The 25,232-nt window shown below is 37.4% G+C and overlaps 1 protein-coding gene across 2 annotated transcripts in view; it reads left to right on the forward strand.

Annotated features, from left to right (window-relative positions):
- Positions 1-25,232, forward strand: part of nell2b (neural EGFL like 2b) — a 78,639-nt gene that overhangs the window by 50,295 nt on the left and 3,112 nt on the right. The window contains exons 14-20 of one of the 2 annotated variants that reach the window (XM_066668134.1): positions 1,394-1,516; positions 1,791-1,886; positions 11,801-11,941; positions 13,409-13,602; positions 15,396-15,572; positions 21,778-22,005; positions 23,167-24,630. In XM_066668134.1, coding sequence (XP_066524231.1) covers positions 1,394-1,516; positions 1,791-1,886; positions 11,801-11,941; positions 13,409-13,602; positions 15,396-15,572; positions 21,778-22,005; positions 23,167-23,208 — 1,001 coding nt within the window. In that variant the 3' untranslated portion in view covers positions 23,209-24,630. Of the gene's footprint in view, positions 1-1,393; positions 1,517-1,790; positions 1,887-11,800; positions 11,942-13,408; positions 13,603-15,395; positions 15,573-21,777; positions 22,006-23,166; positions 24,631-25,232 lie in introns of those variants that run through there. The other variant, XR_010802213.1, reaches the window with a different exon arrangement.

A 25,232-nucleotide genomic window follows, 5' to 3' on the forward strand; every position in this document is an offset into this window, starting at 1 on the left:
CCAGTGTTCTCAGTGTTGATAGGCAAAATACAGCTTTTTGCAAATGTGTACATGCACTTGCAGTGTACAAATGCAGTAACTTGAGTTTCGTATTTTTAATGCAACACTTGTGGAGGAGTTGGAATGGTTCATAATTGAACATGATATTACTTTTTTATTATACCACAGTGCATGTAGAGAAGGCATCAGAATGCATTGCACTTGTTCTTTTAATCAGCTATATATCCTCTGTTATATCTATTTCCTCACAGACTGCTACGGCTACGGGCAACTTCACTTGCTAGCTTGAGAGCTCACTGCAGGCAGAGTGTATCTACTGGTTAAATAGATCTTCGTGGAGGTGGTCTGACTGGACGTACATAACTGACAAAAAGGAACTGTGGTGTTGGTATTGTTCTTTATTGGGTTCATTTGTACAGAGGCTTGTATGCTGACATGCCTGAAAATGGGTGTAGTGAAGCATCCTTTTAGTACACCCCGCACCTGTGAGCAATATGACAGAGCTCATAGATGTTCCCTGTTGTCTCTGTCTTTGTTGGCCTTTGTTTTATTGGCCATTTTCTCTTAGATTCTGTTATTGTCATGTGGATACTTTGCTTACGTTGTGTGTTCTCATCTCTGTATTCTTCTTTTTGTTTACACCTTAGGGCTGGACAGTAATCCAATATCAATATATATTGCAATATAAAATGTTTCAATAACGATATGATTTTTAAACCCATTTTCAATATTTCAATATATATTATTTACAGCATCTCTCACTGACTGATGCTAAGTACAAGGAGCTGCCCAGTTCACTTCCCTCAGTTTTAAAGTTTGTTTAAATACATTAATATTGACAAAGCCAAGAGGTTGTTGTTTGGTAATGATGTCATGTTTCTTGTTTTTTTGGGCAGTTTTTCTGTGGCATTTATGTTGCTTATGTTGATATCAGAATTATATCATATTGACTGAAATTTTGAAATATATCATGATATAAATTTTGCCCATATCATCCAGCCCTAATAGACATTCACTTATGTTTTTGTAACATGCTGCAGTCACACAAATGTATTATTATTATTATTTTTTTTGACAACATATAGTTTCTGCAATACATGCTCTTTTGTAGAACAGTTCACATATTAACTTTCCCATCTTGAGGAATATGAACATAATTTTAATGAGATTTTCCTAACTTAGCTCATGTGCAAGCTTGTGAACATTTTAAAGATTAAAAAAATATTTGCACTCTTCTATACATTGACATATTTTTAAAATAGCAGATTCTTGTAGATAGCCCATAGTTTATTTGGTCCCACTCACTATTCTTTTCTTATTTTGGTTGGGACACCTCCTCACTGGATTAAGAAATCTGTGAAATAAATATTTACAATTGCTATGCTTTTTTTAGAGCGCGATGAGTGTACAACTGGACTACACAGTTGTGATCAAAATGCACTCTGCTTCAATACGGTGGGAGGGCACAGCTGCACCTGCAAGCCAGGATACATCGGTAATGGCACAGTCTGCAGAGGTGAGAGCATCCGCATTAACATCCCCATTATTTCATTCGCTTTACACACTCACTACAGGCCCAACCATTTCACTTTTTTACTTTTTAATTCTTGTAATTCATTTAATCTCAGAATTACAATTAGATTTTAAATAGACTTATAGACTTATTCACAGAAAAACTGTAAATTATCTTTCATTTCATATAATAGGCAGCAAGATGAAGTTGATGGAGGTTGAGAAACTGCAGCAACAGTTAGTGTCAGTAGTTTTTTATGTCTGTGTTTGTTCTGCAGCACACTGTGATGGGTTGTGCCATAACGGTGGCTCCTGTGTGGCTCCTGACACTTGCATCTGTCAGCAAGGATTCACTGGGAAGAGATGTGAAACAGGTAGGTGTGCATGATCCATAGCTAGGCTCAGTCTGATCTAAGATTTAATCAATGTAAAAATATGTTGGAGAAACCTGACCAAGTCTCAGCAGTCTCATGTGTCAGCACTGTCTAAAAATCATGTTCTAAAAATAAGATGAATGTAAGCCGTAAAAAGGTAGGTGAGTGAGTTGGTTAATTAGTGGGTGAGTGTGTGTGTGTGTGTGCAGATATATATATATATATATATATATATATATATATAATGTGTGTGTATGTGTGTTGCCCATTGCATAACATAGCCACAGCAGGACATCTGGTTGGATTCTACAGCAGCATTTCAAGTGGCAGGACAACACCCACTCACTCAACATTATGTGTGAGTGACAGCAGAGAGAGAGAGAGAGAGAGAGAGAGAGAGAGAGAGAGAGAGAGAGAGAGAGAGAGAGAGAGAGAGAGAGAGACCCAAAGTGCTAGAGTGAAAGCAGCCGGCAGGTTGTGTGAAGCTTGGATACAGACACTCCATCATGATTGGCTGGCCATCTCTCTAGTTGTGTAATTGTGGTGTTCTTGGAGAGAGCTGTCAGTGACACTGATAAATTGACAGTTACTTTTCTACCCTCAGCAGAGTGTTTATTCACATAACTCAGTCCATGCCATTCACAGTATGTATTTATTTATTATATCAGATAAATGCAGTTCTACTTTATTCCTTCCTCATTATTCCTGTCTTGTCAGACCATTAGAGAAATGTCACTGTTCAAGTGTTCAGATAGTGTTCGCCATTGTCAGAACAAGTTTATATTGCTAAAAGGAGCTAGAAAATCACTCTCAGCTTGTAATGGAGCTTTGTTTTTTCTAATCACTTTGGACACTGTTTGTTGCTCCATTCAGCATTAAATTTTAATTTAATCCAAATGAAAACATGAAATGTGAAAATATACAATAAAGAAAAAAAACAACTAACTTGGAGTAAAAATGCTTTGCTCCAATGACATCAACTTCTTAAGCTTCAAATCTCCTCTGTGCATAGAGTCAATATGTGGAAATTACGCAGCAAAAGCCACCCATTTAATTGATTTTGTAATGTCACAAAACAAAAGGATTTACATGTATTCTATTTGGTCTACAGCAATTTAGCTTTTATGGAGTGTTCAAGGCTGGACTAAATTAGCTCAATATATTGCAGTTTATCACATCTAGCTGTTCACATATTGTCACTGTCCAAAGAAAAACATATCTCCAAAACAGTAACTTTATAGGACCTTTTTAACTTTCAGTGGAAGTAAATTAAATAAGATTTTATTCCAAGAATGGAATTTCCACACATGAAAGACAGTTACTGTGTTCAAATGGTGTAGTAAAATGTTTTGCTTTGGACAGTGATGATACCTCAGTTATAAAGATACAGTAACCTAATAGACTATTTACAGTACAGGTGCAATATTCACGGGAATAATGAAGCTCCATCTGATTCTTTTAGGATGAGTTTGATTGGTTTTTGTGATCCAGAACTTATAGTCTAACATCTAACTATGCTCTTGTGGTTGTTTAAACAGAAATGTTTAAACAACGTAAAGCCTTTCCAGCTGCAAAATGGGGAGCGGGGGAGATGACAAAAATTTGTCCAAAGAAATATATGGAAGAAACTGACATTTAAAGCAATAAAATATACCTATTTTAGAAGTGGACAACCAGAGACAAATTAGAATCCAAGACAAATCTATAAGGGCCCTTTAAATATTGCAAATTGAGATACTGAGGAATGAAGCATAAATCTGTTTTGCAATAAAACCTCTCTTTCTCTCTATTAAAAGGGATTCCATTATTAAACAAGCTCTCTTTGTCAGTGAGCCTCTTTGTCAATTCTAGAAAATGCAGTGCTTATTGCCGACACGGCTAATACCCCAGCTCAGATTAGAATAGAAAAAGCAATCCATTAGTTTCACTAGGTTTTACATTTGCAAGCAAAGAAGAAAAGCATTTCAGGAGAACATTATTGTTATTCCACATGTGTGCTTAATGAAAAGCATCTACCAAGCCACAGTGTTATCTTCTCAATCAAATGTTCCCCTCAAGCATAGGCGATGTGTGAATAAAAGTAGCTGGAGGAGGTCTCTCTCTCTCTCTCTCTCTCTCTCTCTCTCTCTCTCTCTCTCTCTCTCTCTCTCTCTCCCTTTCTTTCTCTCTCTCTCATTATGAGGCTGTAGGAAATGAGAGCCAGCGAGTGGGAATTCACAGTGCCTTTAATACCCCAGGCTTTAATGCTAGGGAGATTGGCCCGTGTAAAAACCCTGAGGAGCGCCTTAGATCCTTAACAGACGTTCTGTCCATAAAGAAAACCTAATTACTGAAGGTCCCCAGGGTTAAACACTTCTGGCCAAATCTCTCCCTTCCTTCTGAAAGAAGACATTTCTGCACACGTGCGGGACAATGCTTTGTATAATATGTGAACAGGAAAGCACACTAAGCTCTTGAGACTGATCTGGTTTGAATGCATTAAGCCCAGAGTTTTCATTTTTACAAGAAGGTCGGCACTCAAGCGTCTTCAATCATGACAGTACTCTTAGGAACGCTGCACTTAAGGATGCATTTGTTAGTATGAAATGCCATAATGGAAAGCTACCACCATCAAAATTTAATGAGGATGTCCCTGGAAGTAGGATATCTTTCTCTGTTTTTAAGAAATCCATCAGGGAGCAGAATAATGTTGTAGGCACAGAAAGACAGGTTTGTTTAAACTTTGTTATGTGTACTCTGATGAATTTCACATCAAGTTAATTTAGGAGAGATTATTTAATATTTAATATAACAGCAGATTAATAGGACTAACAAAACTTAGTTTTTTTGTTAAACTCAGGACAATGTCACTTCTGTATAGACATGTATTCCACAAATCTCCCCACATAAGGAGAGCAGGAGAGTAATTTTGCAAAAAAATGTCTAAAAAATTTTTTGTTTAAAGCCAGTTGCAATTTCTTACTTTTATTCTACATTGCTTCTTCTTTATAATTTCAATCTGATTATTAATCTCTTTGTAAGTGCAGGTGTGTATATATATTAGTGCTGTCAAAATTGATTTAGGTGCAGTACGGTGGCGCAGCAGGTAGTGCTACAGTCACACAGCTGCAGGGACTTGGAGGTTGTGGGTTCAAGTCCTGCTCCAGGTGACTGTCTGTGAGGAATTTGGTGTGTTTTCTCTATATCTGCATAGGTTTCCTCCGGGTGCTCTGGTTTCCTCTCAAAGTTCAAAAATACACCTTGGTAGGTGGATTTGCGACTCCAAAAAGTGTCCATAGGTATGTGTGTGTTGTCCTGTGAAGGATTGTTCCTGCCTTGTGCCCAGTGATTCCAGGTAGGTTCCGGACCCACCGTGACCCTGAACTGGATAAGTAGTTGCAGATAAGGAATGAAAATGAAAAATTTATTTAATATATAAATTCTTATTCATTGTCTCACCGAATTCGCCCACAAATTCCTCACATAATTCACCATTCAACCCTAGGGTGGTATACTCTACATTTTTATTTATGCTGAAATATGTATTACTTATCATTATTAACTCTATATTGATATATTCATTCATTTATTTTCTGCCTCATCCTGTTCAGGGTCTCACTTGGCCCTTTTCTGGTCCCCCCCCTAGAATTAGTCAAAACTGATCAAACAACAAATATTATGGCATGCTTCCCAGGCCAGGATTAAGCGTAGCTCTGAGCTGGAAATAGCTTTACAGTGCAGTGCCTCTGACTCTCTATATCACTGCTGGACTAAGACATATTTTTCCCTCAGTCATTTTAAATCTGTTTTATAGCCTAGGACCTGCCCAAGTTTGTACTTAAACACAGCCTGTGAACAGCTTTTTGTTGTTTTTGTTGGATTTTGCAGTTGATCTGATATGAATTGAGGTTCAAGTTAAGGTTCAAGGATGTTATCATTTCTGTGCAGTCATCCAATTTTAAGGAACCAAAATAGTGAATTGCTCAGTTGTTTACTGGCCAAATGAAGGTCATTACATTATTTATTCATCCTCAAAAGCTAACTGAGAACATTGTGTACCTTCAATCAATCAGAGACAAATGAAAGATTAATTGCACCAAAATCAATTGTTTAATATTGCGCAGAGAAGCAGTTATTCTCTGCAATACACATTGCACATTGCACATTGTAGAACATTTGTCACTGTGGTGGTACATTTTGCTATCTCTGTAGTGATACCCTCAAGGGTACATATTTGTACATTTAACTAGGGAACATAAATGTACCGTATTCTTTTATAATGGGAGATTTTAAAGTTATGCTGATGTCATAGACACCATTTCATCTCCAAGACTTTTATTATGTTTTTTTCATTTGACAGATCTATAATGAAAACTTACAAATATTCACCTCTCATTCTGGAGGAGAGAATGTAATGTAATTTTAGGGAACACAACTGGACTTTTAACCACAGTTGTACCTTTAAAGGTACATTTGCACTGTTTGTACCTTTAGTGACCAATAATGTACCTCTACTGTATCTTTTTGAGTTTTCTGAGAGTGTAGAACGCAGGAAAACTCTCAGTTGTGTAGAAAATCTGTAGGGTTGGGGTGGTGGGGCTACATTGTGTGTTTGTGCCATCAAGGAGAAAAAAAGAAAGAATGTGAAAAAGAATCTTGAAATGTTTCAAGACTTTGGTGGGGGCTGGATAGCAGAAACTTAGCTTACTGAAACAGAAAGGTGTTAAAATGTGAGTGTTAAAAAACAACAAACATTACTGAGCTGTTTTTCATAATAAAAAAATATTCACTGGCTTTGGAAAAATAGGTACCTGAATAAATTAATTAATTAATTAATTAATAAATCATTTGCCTTTATCTGAAATTGAAAATGAAGTGGTGATAACTAGTTGATAATCAGTAATCAGTACAAACTTAATGATTTATAGATCAAAGCTGACATCAGTGCTTTAATCAAAAGAGTTATTGTTTTACCGGTTATAAAATGTCTAGGTGTACAAAGTTCAAACAACTAAAGTATTACAAAATATAACTGTCCAAACATTCAAGACAATTTACAGCATTATTTGTTTCAATTTGTTGCTTTAATTAAGCTGTTGGTGTCCATTGTCCATGGTATGGTTTTTGATCCATATTTGTCTTTGTTGTAATATTATTGTGCAGAGAAAAAGGGTATAAGTGAATATATTATTATTGTTAGTTTTGTAGTTGTTTTGTTACTTCTTATTCCTGTGACTGTGTATAGCTTCGGTATAACTGTGCTCACTGTGCTACTTCCAATTTTTATTCAGTTTTCTGGCTGGGGAAAAAGTTTCTTAGAAACTGAAATTTTCCATCTACATGAAAACAGAAATCTTTTATCTCTGCTGAAACTTGTACTTCAGTACGATATTCTCTGCCTGTTGTGAGTGAAAGTCTCAGACACAATCTAGACCATGAAACATTCATTACCACACGTCCTGACAGATCTTCAGCTGGAGATAAGTAAGCCTTTTTTGTTTGTGGGATATTTAGAAAGAATAGCTTTTTTGGATGACTAGATGCATAAAACCTAATTTAGAAACTTCATTGTGTTCCTAGGTATAAACCTTAAAGTAAAGACAATGTTCAATTCTAAAGTTAATAGGTAGGTGGTTGCTTGGCTAAAATAATTCTGACTTCTACAGTGCTTTTGTAATATAATCTTAACCAAACACAGCAAACAAGGTTTTTTCCAAAATGGTATACAAGTGTTCAGACACAGGAGAGGAACTTTAGTTCAGTATCTTGTGATGTAATGTAGGATGCTTAGCAACTAACAACACAGCAACATGGTGAACTCAAGATTTCTTTAGCGCAGTACAGAGGTTTGTGTTCATAAAGCTTCTGGCTGACTCCTTTTCTGGGTCCTCTGAGGTTTGGCTTTGCTTGGAGCATAAACAGGGTTTAGAGAAGTCGTAATCAGGCAGCTTTGAGTATTTGATAAGTGGCAGTTCCTCACAGTAAGACACTAAGCAATTAAAGCATCATCTGCTGTTTTTTGACTTTGCATGAATGTTGGCCTGTTCTGAATACAAAAGATTGCACATAAACATTTCAGATATGCCAGACAGCAAACCAGTTAAGCTGTAAGTGGAAAATCTTTCTGAGCAGAAAGTTTGGGATTCCTTTGAAAAAGAGGCACTTAATATAAAGTGTCACCTAAAGCGTAATATACTTAATATAAAGTATCACATGTAGCTCCATATTAGGCTAGAGTTCATTCGTTAATGTTAAAAAAATACTTGTTAATGTTGGTAAATAATCACTCATTTTGGTAAAAAGTATACAGCATGAAACACCTAGCTGACCCTTTAGTTTAACATTCCTGTGAAATGTAAGAAGGATGATAAATGCCTTTGCTGCCAAATCATAAAATAATTTATTGCCAGTATATCACTGTAATTGCTGTAGTTGTTTACTGTAATAAACACTGTGCTAATCCTAGCCACATTCTTCCATTATTTTCACAAATGTCTGCATGATTAAACAGTATTAAACATTATTTAATATGGAGTTATAAGCACAGTAAATTATAGTGGATTCATGTGAAATACTTTATTGTAGAAGAGTTGACTTGGAGTTTGACTTATTTTCAGTGAGGATGAGGGAACCAGGCGTCTAAAGTGTCTATTTTTCTTCAAGCTAAATCAAAGAAAGCACATTCATTCAATCATTCATTGTCTGTAACCGCTAAGCTGTTCCATGATGTCTGATGCATGAGACTCATTGTTATGGAAGTTTGAGATAAAGTCTTGCCAAAACATATACATATATGAATTCATTAGACATCGTTGCTCCAAAGATGCATTCTTTTATCATTTATTCCATTTTTTTTTTTACTAAATCATTTAAACAGTTTTTCTAACAGTTCTTCTTGTGTGAAAATGATGAATGGGCCAAGACAAATGCTCCAAAATGTTTACATTGGCTTCTTTTGAAATTTAAGAACATTTTTTCCTTCTCCTGTAAATTTACTATTTTTGGAGATAAATGTTTTTCATTGGGCAGTGACAATATGTAATATAAAGTTCAGAAGACACATGCAGATTAAATGATTGTTTTCAAAAGAGAATAGCTGGCATTGCTCTCTGAGTGCAAGGATGGTCCTCCCCTGCTAATTTCTTGGAATGGAGTTAGCCAAAGTGAGCATCTGTTAGATGACTTAAAAAACTGGGCTGTGAATGTTCTCCTCCAAGGATGTTGAGATGTCGAAGCTGTATGAAAATATGGCTGAGTGTGTCTTGAAGGAAACTTGAAGTGCTAACATTCACCAGCTCAGCTTGCTAGAGTCAAGTGATTTTACTTAAAAATAAGATTTTGAATTATAAAGTGAGGAAGAAAAGGTGTATTTTTGTCCCTAAATATGATTTGGGACTCAGAAATCACAGTTGGTCCTCTGTGCTGTTGCCTGTGCCTCTGGTTAAAACATAGATGCTGTGCCCTTGGCAGTGAAGAGAAGTGCCCATATAGTCACTGTAAACCATCACAGAGAATACTGAGTACAGGATATCATTGTTGTGTGCATGACTGACCTTTGTCAGCGTTTCCTTACACCCCCCCACACACACACACACATACACTGGTGACACAACAAAGGCCCTGTGCTTCTTCAAGGGCCCCGGCACTCCATTCACTCCAGAGACTCAGCACATGGTGTGAATCCGTTCATTAGTGAGGAGAGGAGGGAGGGGAAAAGGAGAGCAGGACGGATAAAGGAAATGTGTGTGGGAGGTGGCAGTCCTAGCATTAAAAGGAATAAGAGGACTTACTTTTTAAAGAATCCTCACTGATGTTAATGATTTGACCCTGAGGCTCTACAGCCTCTAACGTATAGAGGCAGTGCAAGCTGCTTTGTTTTTGTGATGTGCCGGTCTTTTGCCTCTTGTAATTGGTGGTTATGCTGTTTTGTTTACACAATCATATTCATCATTTATGAGCAAAAAATGGTGAGAGGGCACATCACTAGTGAGCCATTACATGAAAATCAACTGCCTAATATATTGTTCACTTATATGTGAAGAACCTTTTTAAAGGTTTTAACATCAATGGCTCCATCATTAAGGTCTTTCCATTTAAACATATTCGGAAAAATGGTTCTTTATTGAACCAAAAGTGAATCTGCTCAACAAACCTTTTGTAGTACTTTTATTTTAAAGAATGTTGATCCCCTTTGACCTACCACGGCTTTGTTGCTAAATATGCCATGATGTGTTCTGATATTGGGCCCAGTATTTTTGGGTAGATATCAGTCGGATACCGACACTGATAAAGGGTATTGAATAAACATAGACACAACAATAGCTACTCCAGTCTACTCCATGTTCTATGTAACTGAGAATAGGGGACTGTGTATCTCCACTGATTTGGGCCCAATGGGCTTCTGTTTCTTTTGTGTTGAAATAAGATGAAGATTATGCATTGTGCTGTCTAACTGTGACATTCCCTGACAAATTAGTGGCAGGACTGCAGGACAGCACTCACTCCAGGGGCTTGCCTCTGAAAACAGACCCAATCAATAGTCCCTATCGCTTACTGCGAGCGCAAATGCCAGTCTCTCCTTTGAGGAAAGGTGTGGGCTGGGGTGGGCTGTGGGGATGAGGGTATTGAAAATGAAAATGAATAAAATGTCATCTGTAACACTGCCTAGATCTGTTTATTATACAGTGTCATTTGTGTTGTGCTGTCACAGTTGTTTTATTTTTTTATTCATTTTGTCTCAGCTCTGTTTGGGTGGTGATTTGACATTCAAGCACCGAAATCTTTGAGAACAGTGAGGAAATGGCTTAAAGGAGAGGATCTTTTCCTACTATATAGGGAACGTACAGCTCATTAAAGTAAAAAGATGCTTTTCACTTCTCTACAGATCGCAAAGGCTTTTCAGCACTTGCAATATTCATTGGCAGCAGCTGGGGCAGAGAGCTTCAGGAGGCACTGTTACCTTCCCATTATTTACATGATTCATGCCTAGTTTCTTAAAGCTATTTTTCATTGCTGGTCCCTTTTTCTGGAGGCAGCCTGGGATCCCAGAAGCCACTGCTGATATTTGCTGCTGTGCAGGTCTAGATATATGTGACCATTGAGTAGAATTGTCTTTATAATGGGAACGTTAACAAGGACGCCCTTGCAGTGACTTTTTTAGCAATGCCTGTGTCAAAATAATCCACTTAGATGTCCCAGAATTCTTTCAAATATTCAATTCAACTTCACAAGACTATGAAGAAGTGCCTCGCACGCATGCGCCAACGCACAAGGACACGTAGACGGTATTCAGCTTCTATACACCTGACTCTGGATGGCCTTGAGGCTGTTTCAGTCAGCACAAAGAGAAAGGCAACGGCTGAGGTATAGTGACTGAAATCAGTCAGTAGGAATTTCTCTATTGAAAACAGAGAAAGGCTAGATAGATTTGATTCAAAAACAGTGTCACGGTCAATGCTGCAATAAATGCTACATCTGCACAACAACCACTCAGTTCCTCTTCACTGTTGAATGGCTCTGTAATTGAAGTTTCACTGAATTGACAGATTCCATGAAAAAAAAACATTTAACATAGGCTTTTATGATGGCCCCAAATCAAGGACACAAGGGAAAAAAAAATAAGAAAAGGCTCTGAATATTTGTGTTTAATAGTATATTGTGAGCACCAATGCAATTTGGTGAATTACTTTAATTTTTTCTCTCTTCTCCATTTGTTTGTGAGGGGGAAATAGAAGATCAGGTTTTTGGGACTGGTTCTGCACGGGAAGCAAAGCTTAAAGACTTTATTACAGTTTATTTGGGTTGGTAGTTTGAGGGCTAGACTGGCAACCCAATAGCTCGAGCCAGAGCACAGGCAAATGGCATTGTGAAGTGGTAGTTCAGGAACAAATTGAATTCTCTGTTTTACTACTGTTTCTTTCTTGATCTTGTGGCAGACATCGACGAGTGTTCAGATGGCTTTGTGGAGTGCGACAGCCGAGCCACTTGTGTGAACCTGCCAGGCTGGTATCACTGCGAATGCCGAGATGGGTACCATGACAATGGGATGTTTTCAGCCAATGGGGAGTCATGTGAAGGTAGGAGGAGCTAAGAAAATACTTAACAGTTATAACAAGTATTCAAATTATGTGGCTTAGGAGATTTTCTATTATGTAAGTTCTATTATAGTCTCCCAGATTGGCTTATTAGCTGGCTACATTTCTGAAGAATTTTATCTCAAGATAATTCACAGCTAGGTCAGTCACTGCTAGAATTAACAAAATGTATATGAACAATATCTTTTTATAAAGTTCTGATGTTCTGTGATTGAATGCATGTAAATATTTCTTGATGTGTATAGTACACTTACATGTCAGGGACTGCACGTGATTGTTTAATTAAGATAATGAATGAATAAATATTATAGTTATTAAAATTTAGTTACAATATATTTTTGTTATTAGTTTTTGTAATCTAGGAAATACATCAAACATGATAATAATAATTTATTTGACTTAATAATAATTATTTAAGATAAAAAATATCAGCATTGAATACAGGTCTATTTTTTAAGGCACTTAATTTCAGTTTTTCCCAAAAAATGGCATGGATATATTTTATTATTTTTTTCCAAATTTCTTAGAACTTAGAACTAGGTTTTACTCTCAGCTTCTCACAGTCCAAATAATCATAATCACATTCAACATCTGGTGTGTGTGCTCTGGGGTGGTCAGTGCACTGTTGTTGAAACACCAGCAGCTTCTTTGTTTAGCAAACTCTCTTCTTTAAGATCCACCTCCTTTTTTTGTAGTAGCCTCTTGACAGTTACACATCCTTCCAGACACACAGTGCTAAGTTTTCTTTTAACAACAGAAAGAAACACCTGTGCGTTTTTAGGGGATGAAAGATGGCTCCTATTTTCCAAAGATAAATGCTTTATGTTCTGATATGTGTAGTGTTTTATTTTGTGTTTTTTTTTTATTGTAACCAAATCAAAAATGTAAAAGTTAAATTGATCCCAGACCTCTGCATAGTACTGTATATATTTCTGATATATACTCAAAAAATTAAAAGCGAATACATAATAACATTTTAAGATTTTCTGCATGTATGTTGGACTTCTCAGGCTTCTTATTACAAAGGCATGATTAATTCATTCATTCATTCATTATCTGTAACCGCTTATCCAGTTCAGCGTCGCGGTGGGTCCAGAGCCTACCTGGAATCATTGGGCGCAAGGCGGGAATACACCCTGAAGGGGGCAGCAAGATTAATATTATAACAAATTTAATTTCATTTAATTTCTATTTAGATTTATTCATATTGATTATTTTAATCAAGGTTACTCTTGAATCAGTACCTCATTCTTATACTGTGTTTTTGTGAACTTCTCATTGAAACATGTTTTAAACAATATACCATACAGTCAATATAGCCTGCAAAGGGTTAACGTATTCCTCTTCTGTGATCTTAACTGTCAGACAAAATCTTCCCTCCTTCAGATAGTCCTCTTAGCCATGCTCAATACAAATATATGTGACACCTGTTTATTTGCTGTTTCACAGATATTGACGAGTGTGAGACAGGGAGGCACAACTGTGCTAATGACACAGTGTGTTTTAACATGGACGGAGGGTATGACTGCCGGTGCCCTCATGGAAAAAACTGCACAGGTGACTGTGTTCATGATGGAAAGGTTAAACACAACAGGCAGATTTGGGTGCTGGATGATGACAGGTGCTCGGTCTGCTCCTGCCAGGTGAGTAAAGTCAGTAATGTGGCTGGAGTAGAGACTCAGTTTAGTTTATTGCTTACAGTAACTGTTCATTCATTCTGAGCATCTGCCAGCATGATTCTATATACGGCTAATGTATAATATTATAAATTGTGGATGTGGCATACAAACATTCTTCTGAAATCAAGGGTAATACTAGGTACTTGGTCCAATTTAACTGCAGCAATAGCCTCCATTCGTCTACAAAGGCATCATATTAAATAATGCATTGAAAGTGACTGATTTTCTTCCATGATTTTCAGTGGAGAAAATATAAACTATATGTGCACAATTGAATGTCACTGTCCACAGATGATCTGCACCTTGATACCTGAATTGAGTACCTGAATGTATGTATTAGAAGGGGACTCAACAAGGACATATGTAGTGTATATTTGCTTAAACGTGGCATTTTTGACATAAACAACAGAACAAAACATACAACTATTTCAGATTATTTTCTTTACATAGAAAAGCTCATTAAAATATTATTTTATGATAAGTATGACAGTGTAGCTTGTTGTATATTGAATATTATTAATTGGATATTAAATCATATCTACTGCTTTTTACAAAACATACCTAATTTAACACTGACATTGCAGGCTGTGCATTTTACACTTTAAAATTATTCCACATTGTAAACATTTTATCCTCTTGTTTTTATTTAATAATGTGCCTCATTTATGTGAACGTGGATAATAACTATTTTTTATTAATTCAGGAGTAATTTTATGGTTCTTATACATTAAAGGAGCAATCAGTCATATTCTGTATGCTGAATATTCTGTATTCAGATTCTTCACATTATGAAACAAATAGTATGAAACCACCGTTATACAGAAGTGTGAAGTACAGGAGACTGACAAAAAGCTTCTATCCATAGGCCATCAGGCTTGTGAAATGCTCTCTGACAACAGCCGAATTGGTGCAACTATATTTCTCTCTCTCTCTCTCTCTCTCTCTCTCTCTCTCTCTCTCTGTCTGTCTCTCTCTCTCTCTCTGCTACATAGAAAGGTTTAAGTTCCTGTTTTTGCTGTTATCTACTGTTATTAATTATCGTTATTAATTTATGTCTGGTAATTCACAGTATTGCGCATTTTAATTTTACCTGTCACTTACTGGCCTGGATGCATCAGAAAGTCTGTATTAAGCCACGATCACACTGGGTTTGGGTCCATAAAAGTTTGTGTGCAAAGTTTCAGTTTCAGGGAGATTTACCACAATAGGCATATTTTGTGCGCACACAAATTCTGGGTGAATTATATAATTAAATAAAGTTTCATGTCAAGTTCAAACCAAATCCATGTCTCTAACCAATACCACTGCTGCTCTGGCTGTGTGACTTCTGACAGGCTCTGTACTGTCTCTGCTCTGTCTGAGTCTAAATGGAGGAAGCGCTGATTGTTGCGTTTTCAAAACTGAGGGTATTGTACCACTTTTTTGTGAGGATTACAGACTACAACCCAAATGAGTGTAACAGTTAAAGTAGAGCTAATAAAACTCTTCTCTGAGGACTCCTCATTTTTCCACTACTGCTAGTATACAAGTGCTGTACTTCTAAACCAAAATGGAGGACTGTTTATAGTGCTGATTCCTGGCCCCACTCTCATAAAATAAATAAGTAGTAAATAATAATAATAAATATATAAAGATTATATAAAAAGTATGAACATTTTGGAAAAAAGACTTACGGCCATTTTTATATAAAAAAAACCTTTATAGGCTATAAAATGCCTAGACTGGAATAATTAACTTTTCACATTCCCCCTCTTTAGTCTGGTCTGGTGATGTGCAGGCGGATGGTATGTGATTGTGAGAACCCCACGGTGGATGTTTCATGCTGTCCAGAGTGTGACCCTCGCCTCACCTCTCAGTGTCTGCACCAGAACGGCCTTTTGACGTACAACAACGGAGACACCTGGGTGGATAACTGCCAGCAGTGTCAATGCATGGTGAGTCCTTCTGCATTCTAGAACTACCTCCATGCAATACAGTAACAGTTACAGATGATGACAATTCCTGATTTGTAATCCTGGAAGTTTACAAATGATGGATGTTTTTTCACACCTCAAAAGACACTTAAATATATTGAGAAGGCTCATGAGGTATATACATTTATGTGTCAGCAGTACCAGCTCTTAATATTAAGATGTGTATTTCTTTAGTAGTAGCAAAATGTTTTCTAAGATGCAAGTGATGAAGAAAGGGCGGCACAGTGGCGCAGCAGGTAGTGTCGAAGTCACACAGCTCCAGGGGCCTGGAGGTTGTGGGTTCGATTCCCGCTCCGGTGACTGTCTGTGAAGAGTTGGCGTGTTCTCCCCGTGTCCGCGTGGGTTTCCTCCCACAGTCCAAAAACACACGTTGCAGGTGGATTGGCAACTCAAAAGTGTCCGTGTGTGTGTGTGTCTGTGTTGCCCTGTGAAGGACTTGCGCCCCCTCCAGGGTGTATTCCAACCTTGCGTCCAATGATTCCAGGTAGGCTCTGGACCCACCGTGACCCTAAATTGGATTTTTAATTAAATATATGTTATATGGCAATGGGTTTGTGGACGCTTGTTTGCCAAAATGTCTTCTGAAATTATCCATTTTAAAAGGCTGTTTGTGAGGATTTTGATGGCATTCAGCCACAAGAACATTGATGTCAGGTACACATTTTGAAAGCTAGTTCAGGATCAGACGAGCAGTAATAGAAGACATGTGCAGTACCACTTGATTTGGAGAGTATTTTCTGATTGAAAATCCTAGCAGAAATGTTCCAATATATAACAAAGCAAGTGCACAAACAATTGGCCAAAAAATAAACCTGAGTTGACCCCGTATTTGTCAACAATTTGTAGACACATCTTTAATTTACTTTACAATTACAGGTATCTATTCAGGCAGCTTGAGTGGAGAGAGCTGAAGTGTAATCCTGCATCAATATGTAAGCTGCTGTTGTATCTGTCTGACAAATGATGTGTCTGTGTCTTGTTCATTGTTAACCTTCAAAGCAGTTTAGAAGATAAAATTAGATAACAGCTTCCGTTAAATTATGAAATGCTCCTGACAGCTTGCAAACTGTTGCGACCAGATGTGGTCACACTAAACATGTGAGAAGTAAAGCTAATTAGTCCGTCACCTGTAGTGCATGTACAACATTAAACTCTGATTCAAAACTTAATGTCTGTGCCCTACATTGTTAAATATATATATATATATATATATATATATTCTGATTTATTGTTGATTTATGTGAACACTGCAGACAAACATGAACAGTATACTGCAGGACAGCAGTATGTAAGGCAAGATATTGTTGTTTATAATTAGACTAACCAGCACTATCAGTACTCAAACAGTAATAAGTAATACAGTCATTCTTTTTTTATCCTTTTTAAAGATGAGTTACTTAAAGACAACACAGTTGATGACTGTATATGTTTTAGTTTGTCAATGGCTTTGTGTTCATTTTTGTAGCTTTAAGGCTTTTTAGGGAAAATGTTTGTGGACTTGTCTTGTAACAAATGATTTTTGCCACTTTAAAGTGCACTCATTGTTGAGAGAAGCAGTCAAATGTGCAGTCATATTTTTCACAGTCAAAATAGAATATGATGTACTTGACCTATGCATGAGCCTGAGACCACCATGTTCAGTACCAACTGTCAGTTAAAGGGCTATTAATACTGCCTAGCTATAACTGTCGAGAAGTGAATATACACCCAGTATTGGAATAGCATTGTCCAACATGAGAATCGGGCTGAAACTACTGTTAAAATAACTCTAGGTAAAATTTGGTTGTTGTGCTCCTGAGATCCCTATACAGTTGCAGAATGTAATATACATTTACAGCACTGTCCTGAGGTCAAGGGGGAGGTGGGTGCATTCAAACCCTCCTCAAAAAGATACCTTATGCAGTTTCTGCATGGTTGAGCCCAGAGTAGCAATGACAGAGGCTCTTTTCTCCTTATTACAGGTAGGTGAAGCAGTGCCATGATTTTGAGGCTGTAATTTTAATGTAAAAAAAATATAGTGATCCTTTTTTGAGGCTCAATATAACCAAATCCAAAGTGTAAAGCCTTCCCAGAAGATTGGAACCTGTTTCTTCATTAGAAGGAACATTTGGGGAGTGGGTAATTACACCGTTTTGACCAAATAAAGTATGTATTCTAAAACGTTTTGCATATTAATTGGTCATCTAGCAGTGTTGATTACATTGCAAGCATCTAATATCAAACTCAAACATCTTAATATGTAACATATAAAATTAAACAAAAAATATGAAAAAGTGAGGAGGGTACCAGATGTACATTCACATTCACATTCGACCTAGCAATGAATAAACATGGCCCGAGTGTATAAAAACCTTTTGGAGAGTAGGAGTGATAAATGCTCTGATTTCTCACATTCGTATGGGGAAACTATGAACTAAAAAACAAGAGCAAAACAAAAATGCGAAAATTGATGTGATTTATGGAGGTTGTTGTAAAATGTTTCTGAAACTGTGCCAAGTGTTATGAAATGTGTGAGGTAGGGCATGGCAGACATGAGCTGCAGGGAGAAAGTGTGTGCCATGGATCACAGGCTCAGATCTCCTGCAGACCGGGGCTGCTCCAGCTCCACCATCGCCTACTCTAGGGATTCAGTATTTTTTTCTCGTTATCCAGGAACCTTTTCCCACTCCGGGAGGAATTGAATCATAAAGTTCAGCTTATACAAGGCCACTAAATCTCTGCTGTTATATCGATCTGGGCACAGATACAGGTTCCTCCCTTGCTTTTACTTTCTCATTTACTACCACACTTGCTGAGGTTTTAGACCTGCCACTGTGGCCAGCTACCCATTGTCCTCTCAGCATGGGCCAGACTGATATTACTTATGCATGTTGGAGGTGCAATGAATGACACATTTTTTGATACAAGAGTTGTCATTTCTGCATCATGATATAAATAATTTTTGTACACAGTGCTTGTTAAAAAGATCACTTTTGCAAACAATTTCCTCATGAAATTAATAAAATAAAAAAATATATAAAAACTCTAATTCTATGTGTGATTAAATAATATTAAAAGCAAATAACACTATTCTGTAGAGCTAAAACTCTGAATAGGGTAAACTGAGCATTACGGCACTATGAAGCTACTACTGTGTGTGATCTACCCGCACTGTATTTAGGTCATGTAAACTGTATTTTAATGGTTTTCTTAAGGAAATCCATTTGTCCACATTATCACCAGATGGAACAGAACTGCTGGCAGCCATGAAAAAACTCATTCATGTGGTATCAGATCTTGTTTTGAAGCAAAGTGTCATTGTTGAATCTAAAAACACCTTTCATAAAATTCTGAGGATGTTTCCTCACCATTTGCTGGCTTTTCAGTCTGTTTATTCACTGTAAACTGGTCTAATATGTTTAAGAAGCCCCAGTGCCAGATCGGATAACGGCCCGACAGGATAGGCTTAGTTTAGACAGCGGAGAGACCTCCAAACGTAGAAAAGCAGAAGCCAAGAATAGGATATTGCTCTGTTCCTGCTACACATGTGGGTAATATTGACTTATTTTGGTGCTATGTTTGGTGTTTCGGATTACTTAAGGTGGAGCTGTTTCATAGTTCGGGAGAGCACTAACTGTATGAAAGTAAACATAGACATAAAGTGTCACAAGCTAAGCATATCAAGTTACAAATGAGTTTCTGTAGTAATTCAAACACAAGTTATACCTCAGCCACTACAAAATCCAGGATTCTGTTCAATCAAGAGGGGCAATACATTTTTAGCAGCAGGAAATATTTTTTTTCTGGCTCAGCCTGTACTGCTGTGTTCCAGTGGAAACCTGAGCTGTATGTTTCTTGGAAGCATTATTAAGTTATTTATTAAGTTTATTAAGATTGACAACCAGGTATGTTTGTCATATGAAGCAAGTCACTGATGTTAACAGTCTAATAATATACAGGATTTAATCTTGTATCTAAACTGTGGCATACATAATAAAAACAAAAATATCATAAACTCATATTCATACTCATTTTATTTCATCTTGTGTTTTATTCATTCCCTGAGATGTAAGGCTCACTAGATGCAACCCATCTGGTGCAACTTCTATTTGCATATGGGCACATTTTCATCACACAAGCTTTGATTTTGCTTTCTGTCTTGTTCTCTTCCTCATGCTGTGTGATTATGTTCCTCTTCGTTACTTTTTCTCTCTATCCCCGCAACTGTGTTTTTCATTAGATTAGTTTTTTATCGTTCCCTCACAAGCAGAATAAATACAGAATACAGAACATGAAAGACTAGTGGCAGTGGTGGGGGCGAGAGATAGATTTAAGAGGAAGGGAGGTATGGGAGATATGCACGGCCTACAGTGTGACAAGAAAAGGTTTGCAATGAATGTGGAATAAAAGAATAAATAGCCTGCAATAGAATCAGCAGGAACTGCAGAAAGAAACAGCTAGGGAAGGAATGAGAGGCAAATATCTCTGCCATTGCTTGCATGATACAGCTAGGGTCTTGTATGATTTAATACAGTGCTTGGTTTACTAGTTTTCCAATATTATATGTTACCAATTTTATGGTGTCAGTTTCATTGTCAGCAGTTTTACCTCACATGTAGCAACACTAGCTGTAGTTTTGACTTTGTCATTTAGTGACATTTGGGGGATTTAAGTCTGTCAGGTTTTTTTTTTTTTGTATGTTCTGGGTTTAGTTGGTTTATGTCTTGGTTCCACATTGTTTGCTCTTGGTTTCCTTGGCCATGCCATGCACCTGTGAGCTTAGGCAGTTAGGTAACTTGGCTCACAGATACATTCCCTTATGTTTTGCTGTATAAACTCTGTTGTTCTATTCTCTCATCATAGTTCATTGTTGCTACTCTGTCCGTGTTGATTTCCTGCTTGTTTTTATTTAACTTAATCAAATAATGGCAAATATGGAAAATTCCTGAGCAATTCAGGTTTGATAGTCTGTTAGTTGAGCAAGTCAGCATGGTTATCCCCACTTTGAGGCAAGCCTACCACCTACCAACTAATGTTATGCCAGTAAGGCCTTGAAATGCATTCTGTAAACATGGTACTGTAATGGGGGATAAATCCTGGAGTTGAAAATAGAAAACCAAGCAAGTCCCTCGCATTTCACTCCACAAAACCGGATACACTATAGAAGGATCCATGTCTTTGTCCTTGGGAATCCCATTGCATGTTTGTAAAAGGGAAAGCCGAAAGCAGAAATAATAAGATTTTGCTGGGAACCATGTAATGAGATTTGTACGAGCTGTGTGTCCCAAGAGAGCTATAACACATTAGCTGGAATTAGTGCACCACCATGGACACATGAGTGCAGTGTGTGGAAAATGTGTGTGTTTGTGTGTGTGTCACTGTCAGGGTTGTAGATGAAAAAGACAAGCATCCGATTTGAAACAGACAGAGATTGATCTCTCTTATCATTTATGGTTTCATGTCTTTCAAAAAGAATCCCATACAAATCTGCATTGACAAGAGTTGCATCTGCTTTTATCTCTATCTCTGATAAACAGAGTCCTCATATTGAATCCCAAGTGTCTGTCCACCCCTTAAAACTCATAACGGGTTTACAGTTTCATGCTGTCTGTCGTCTGCAATATATTCTTGAAGCACATTCTTCAAAGGCTAAAATTGTAATATATTCTCATACAGTGCTTTTTGTCTGCACTAGGTCAATGTCATTTTGGCATCACATTTGGTCATTTTAAATATAATAGTAATATATACTAACTTTACATTTAGCAATATTGTGTCCTATATGTATTTTAAGTATGTAAAAATGTATGTAATGAAGCTAATACAGAAATAAATGGAAAGGCTCTGGGGTATTTCATTTAAGAACACTGTTTTCTGTAAAAAAAAAAAAAAAAAAAGATGTAAGTGACTACCTTCTATAACAAAATATATTCTATTTATTATATATAAACCAATGCATAGATGCCTGCAATACAATGTTTATTATGTCATGAAAATAATATATAATAATGTCTTATAAAATTATATTGTTTATTGATTTGGCATGAAAAGTGTGTCAAATGTGAAAATAATGGAAAATACAGTTTTAGACACCAGTATGAGAGTCTTGAACCCCATGTTGTAATTGCATAGAGCTTTTAGAACTGACGTGTGTGTGTGTGTGTGTGTGTCTCTCTCTCTCTCTCAGCGAGGGGAAGTGGACTGCTGGCCGGTGCCATGTGCTCCTGTGCTGGATTGTGAATTCCTAGTGGTTCCTGAGGGAGAGTGCTGTCCACGATGCGTTTCTGACCCATGCCAAGCCGATACAGTGCACAACGACATCACCAAAACCTGTGTGGATGAGTATGGCATCACACGCTTCAGCGGCTCTGCCTGGACCAAACATGGCACAGAGTGCTCACTCTGCCAGTGCAAGGTAGATCACATTCCTACACACACACACACACACACACACACCCCAGGCAAAAATTTCCACAAAAAATGAGTGTGCAGTTATATGTGAAAATTTAGTCAACCCTGAAAAATAAGTGTTGATGCTTTTTGTGTATGAGAAAATAAGTGCATATACCTTACTTCTACACATTAACACAAATTTGCTGTATTTATACTGATTGACAGTGTACTAGAATTTGGCAGACAACTGTCATTTTAAGCTTTTAAGCTTTTTTAGAATTAGATAAGTATGTATAATTCATAGATAATTTGATAAGGAGGGTTCAAAATTGCCTAAGGCTGTAGGTCAAGGTGAAATTGGTAACTCTAAAAATATCTGGTTTCATCATTTATTTTTCAATAAATATATCATTTATTTTTATTGTCGTCATTAGTTTACAACTTGGCTCTATTTAACACTGTTTTGAATGAAGTGGTCTTTTGCAAACACACACAATAATTTAATGTGTCAAACTGATGTAAGGTTATCTAAATATTTGTTTATTGTAATAAAAATTAATTTGAAAAAGATTCAATTTGCGATCAAGAAAGTTTCCAATGTGATGTTGAAAATATGTCACTGGCACTAACTTCCCTGCGTGCAAATCCTTGTGGAACACTGGCCTACACTACACTACACAACTATGTCTTAGTCCAGAAGGCAAAGTACAGAAAAGTTTCAACAAGAATATTTAATGGATAAACCCACTGCCTGTCTGAATTAGTTGATGACCTGGCTGGACCCATTTCTAGAAAAGTGGCTGGTTAAGCTCGTGGGTCTTTGGAGCTCTGTGCATAGGGAGAAGTTGTGCTGGACTGTGGCAGTGAAGGCCAAAGTTATGAAGCTGCTTTAAAACGGTGCAGAGGTCTCCAGAGTCTGAAAAAAAAAGAGATTGGCTTCCTTTTGAGACACAAGTTGAATGGTTAGTCAAGGACACCAGTGCTGGAAAAGGAATCTGCAGGGACTCTATGACAATCTCATACACACACACACACACACACAGAAATGTTCTAGAGGTCAAGAGTGCGTTAACTTGTCACTTTTCTATACTAAGACTTTTCTGTTTCACCTATTTCTATTTAACTCTTTTCTCTCTCCTTTCTCTCTGTCTGTCTCTCTGTCTGTCTCTCTCTCTTTCTACAGAATGGTCATGTCTGTTGCTCTGTGGATCCTCTGTGCCTCTAGTGCCATTCAAAAGACAACTCTCTCTCTTACTGCCCTTCGCCCTTCTCCCTTCTCTTTGTCCTTTCCTCCTTCTGGTCCTTGCCCCCCCCCCTCCCTTCCTCCACTTATCTTGGTGTACAGTCTCATTTCCAATGAGAAATATTTTTTTGTTTATTTATTTATATAATTTTTTTTTAACTACTGATGTACAATTTCAGAGTGCATATGACACAGCTGTTGCTCAGCAGTGAATCACATACACTGATCTGCCATAACATTAAAATGACTTAATTTCTAGACTCGTTATTCATTTTAGCTGCTGTATAGGTGCACTTGTTTTCTCTATGGCCCCATCACACATGCATGGAAAACCCAGAAATGTTCCAGAGTTTACCTGGAGGAGCTGTATGTGTGAACACAAACACCCGCAACATTTGTCCAGGACTTTACACTGACCTTTTCCAGTAGCCCCCTAGCAGAGACTCTGGGTAAAGTCCAAGTCATCGTATGTGAGATCAGACTCTCTAATTCTCCAGAGTTTCTCCTGCACATGCTGCACAGGCGCCGCCCCAAGTCTAAAGCATGCAGCACATACGAGAATGCATCTAGCACTGAAAATCTCCCACTGTACACCGCATGTGTGAATGGACACTTCCAGGATTCACTTCCAACCTTTAATGCTGAGTTTCTCCAGAGTTCATATGTGAAAGCATCATAATTACAGACTGTAGTTGATATTTGCTCTGAATACTAAGTTGCCCCTTTTGACCCTGTACTTCAGTATTACCATGAGCGAATTAGTATTTTTTGGGTATTGGATAATTCCCATGGCTGCAGTGACGCTGACATTGTGGTGATGTGTTAATGTGTTAACCAGTGGATCAGACACAGCAGTGCTGCTTGGGGTTTGCCCAGTTGCTGTAATTGTAAAAAAACAAAGTGCTCCTGTATGGTCAGTGGAGCTGATAAAAAGGACAGTTCCTGTGGAAACGAGGAGGTCATTTTAATGTTATGGCTGATCAGTGTTTATCAGTCTCCTTGGTGTAAGCACACAGGAGCAGCTTTTGCTTTTGAATCTTTCAACAAATTGAAATTCTCAGACCAAAAGACGGCTGCTCTACACCCGTACACACATACTCTGAGGCGCTTGATGTATATGTGTCCCAGACAGGAAAGCTAAAGGCTAGTGAGCTGAAACCCATGCAGTGAGTCCATTGTAAATGAACCACATAACTACTTCCATGGGCATGATTGTATCCAGTGTTGACTCTTTTGCAGTATTACTGATCGTTCTGTTCCAGAGAAAAGAAAGGCTTTGGTGTTTTGACTAGTTTACAGCTTTGAGTTTTTAATTTTTCTTTAGAATTCTGTCTCTACTTTGATGTTTTCTGTTGTACATTTTTTGTTGAATTGATGTTTAATTTATTTAGTGGCTTGATATTGTGTGGCATTGAAATAAAGATTTCCATTAAAATGATAATTCTGTGTCTTATCTGATCATTTTTGATTTAGGCCAGAGAAATAATTATATGCTTTTAAGGTTCCTGCTTTAATTAATGACAGTTATTCAGATTATTTAAAGATATATTATGTGAACAATTTTGTTTTTTTACTTTTCCCTGCCAATGTTAGTTGTTGCCAATTATCTCCCACGGGGAGCCTGCCTCCTTTACACTTTTCTATCTTCCACCCTGGCAGGGTGATAGCTGACACGTGATTCTTCCATGACGTGTGTGGGCAGTGGCTTCTTCTTCTTGAGCCTCAGCTCATGCATCAGTGTAGGACAGCTGTTTTGTATACATGATCTAACAGATGCCCAGGATTGGCTGCCATCACTCTGAAATGAAGAGAGAGAGAACCAAGCCTCCCTACACTGAAAAAAAGAATGGACTGAATTTACTCGACTTGAATGGGTTCATAACTTAATCACCAAAAAAAAAAAAAATACAGCACTGTGATTACTGCTAAATGTAACAAACCAGTAGGCAAATTTGTGTTGATATAAACTGGTGTGCAGAAATGACAGATCTCCCTTTCATTTATTT

This window comes from Hoplias malabaricus, chromosome 4 (genome assembly GCF_029633855.1).
Source record: "Hoplias malabaricus isolate fHopMal1 chromosome 4, fHopMal1.hap1, whole genome shotgun sequence".
Taxonomy (NCBI): domain Eukaryota; kingdom Metazoa; phylum Chordata; class Actinopteri; order Characiformes; family Erythrinidae; genus Hoplias; species Hoplias malabaricus.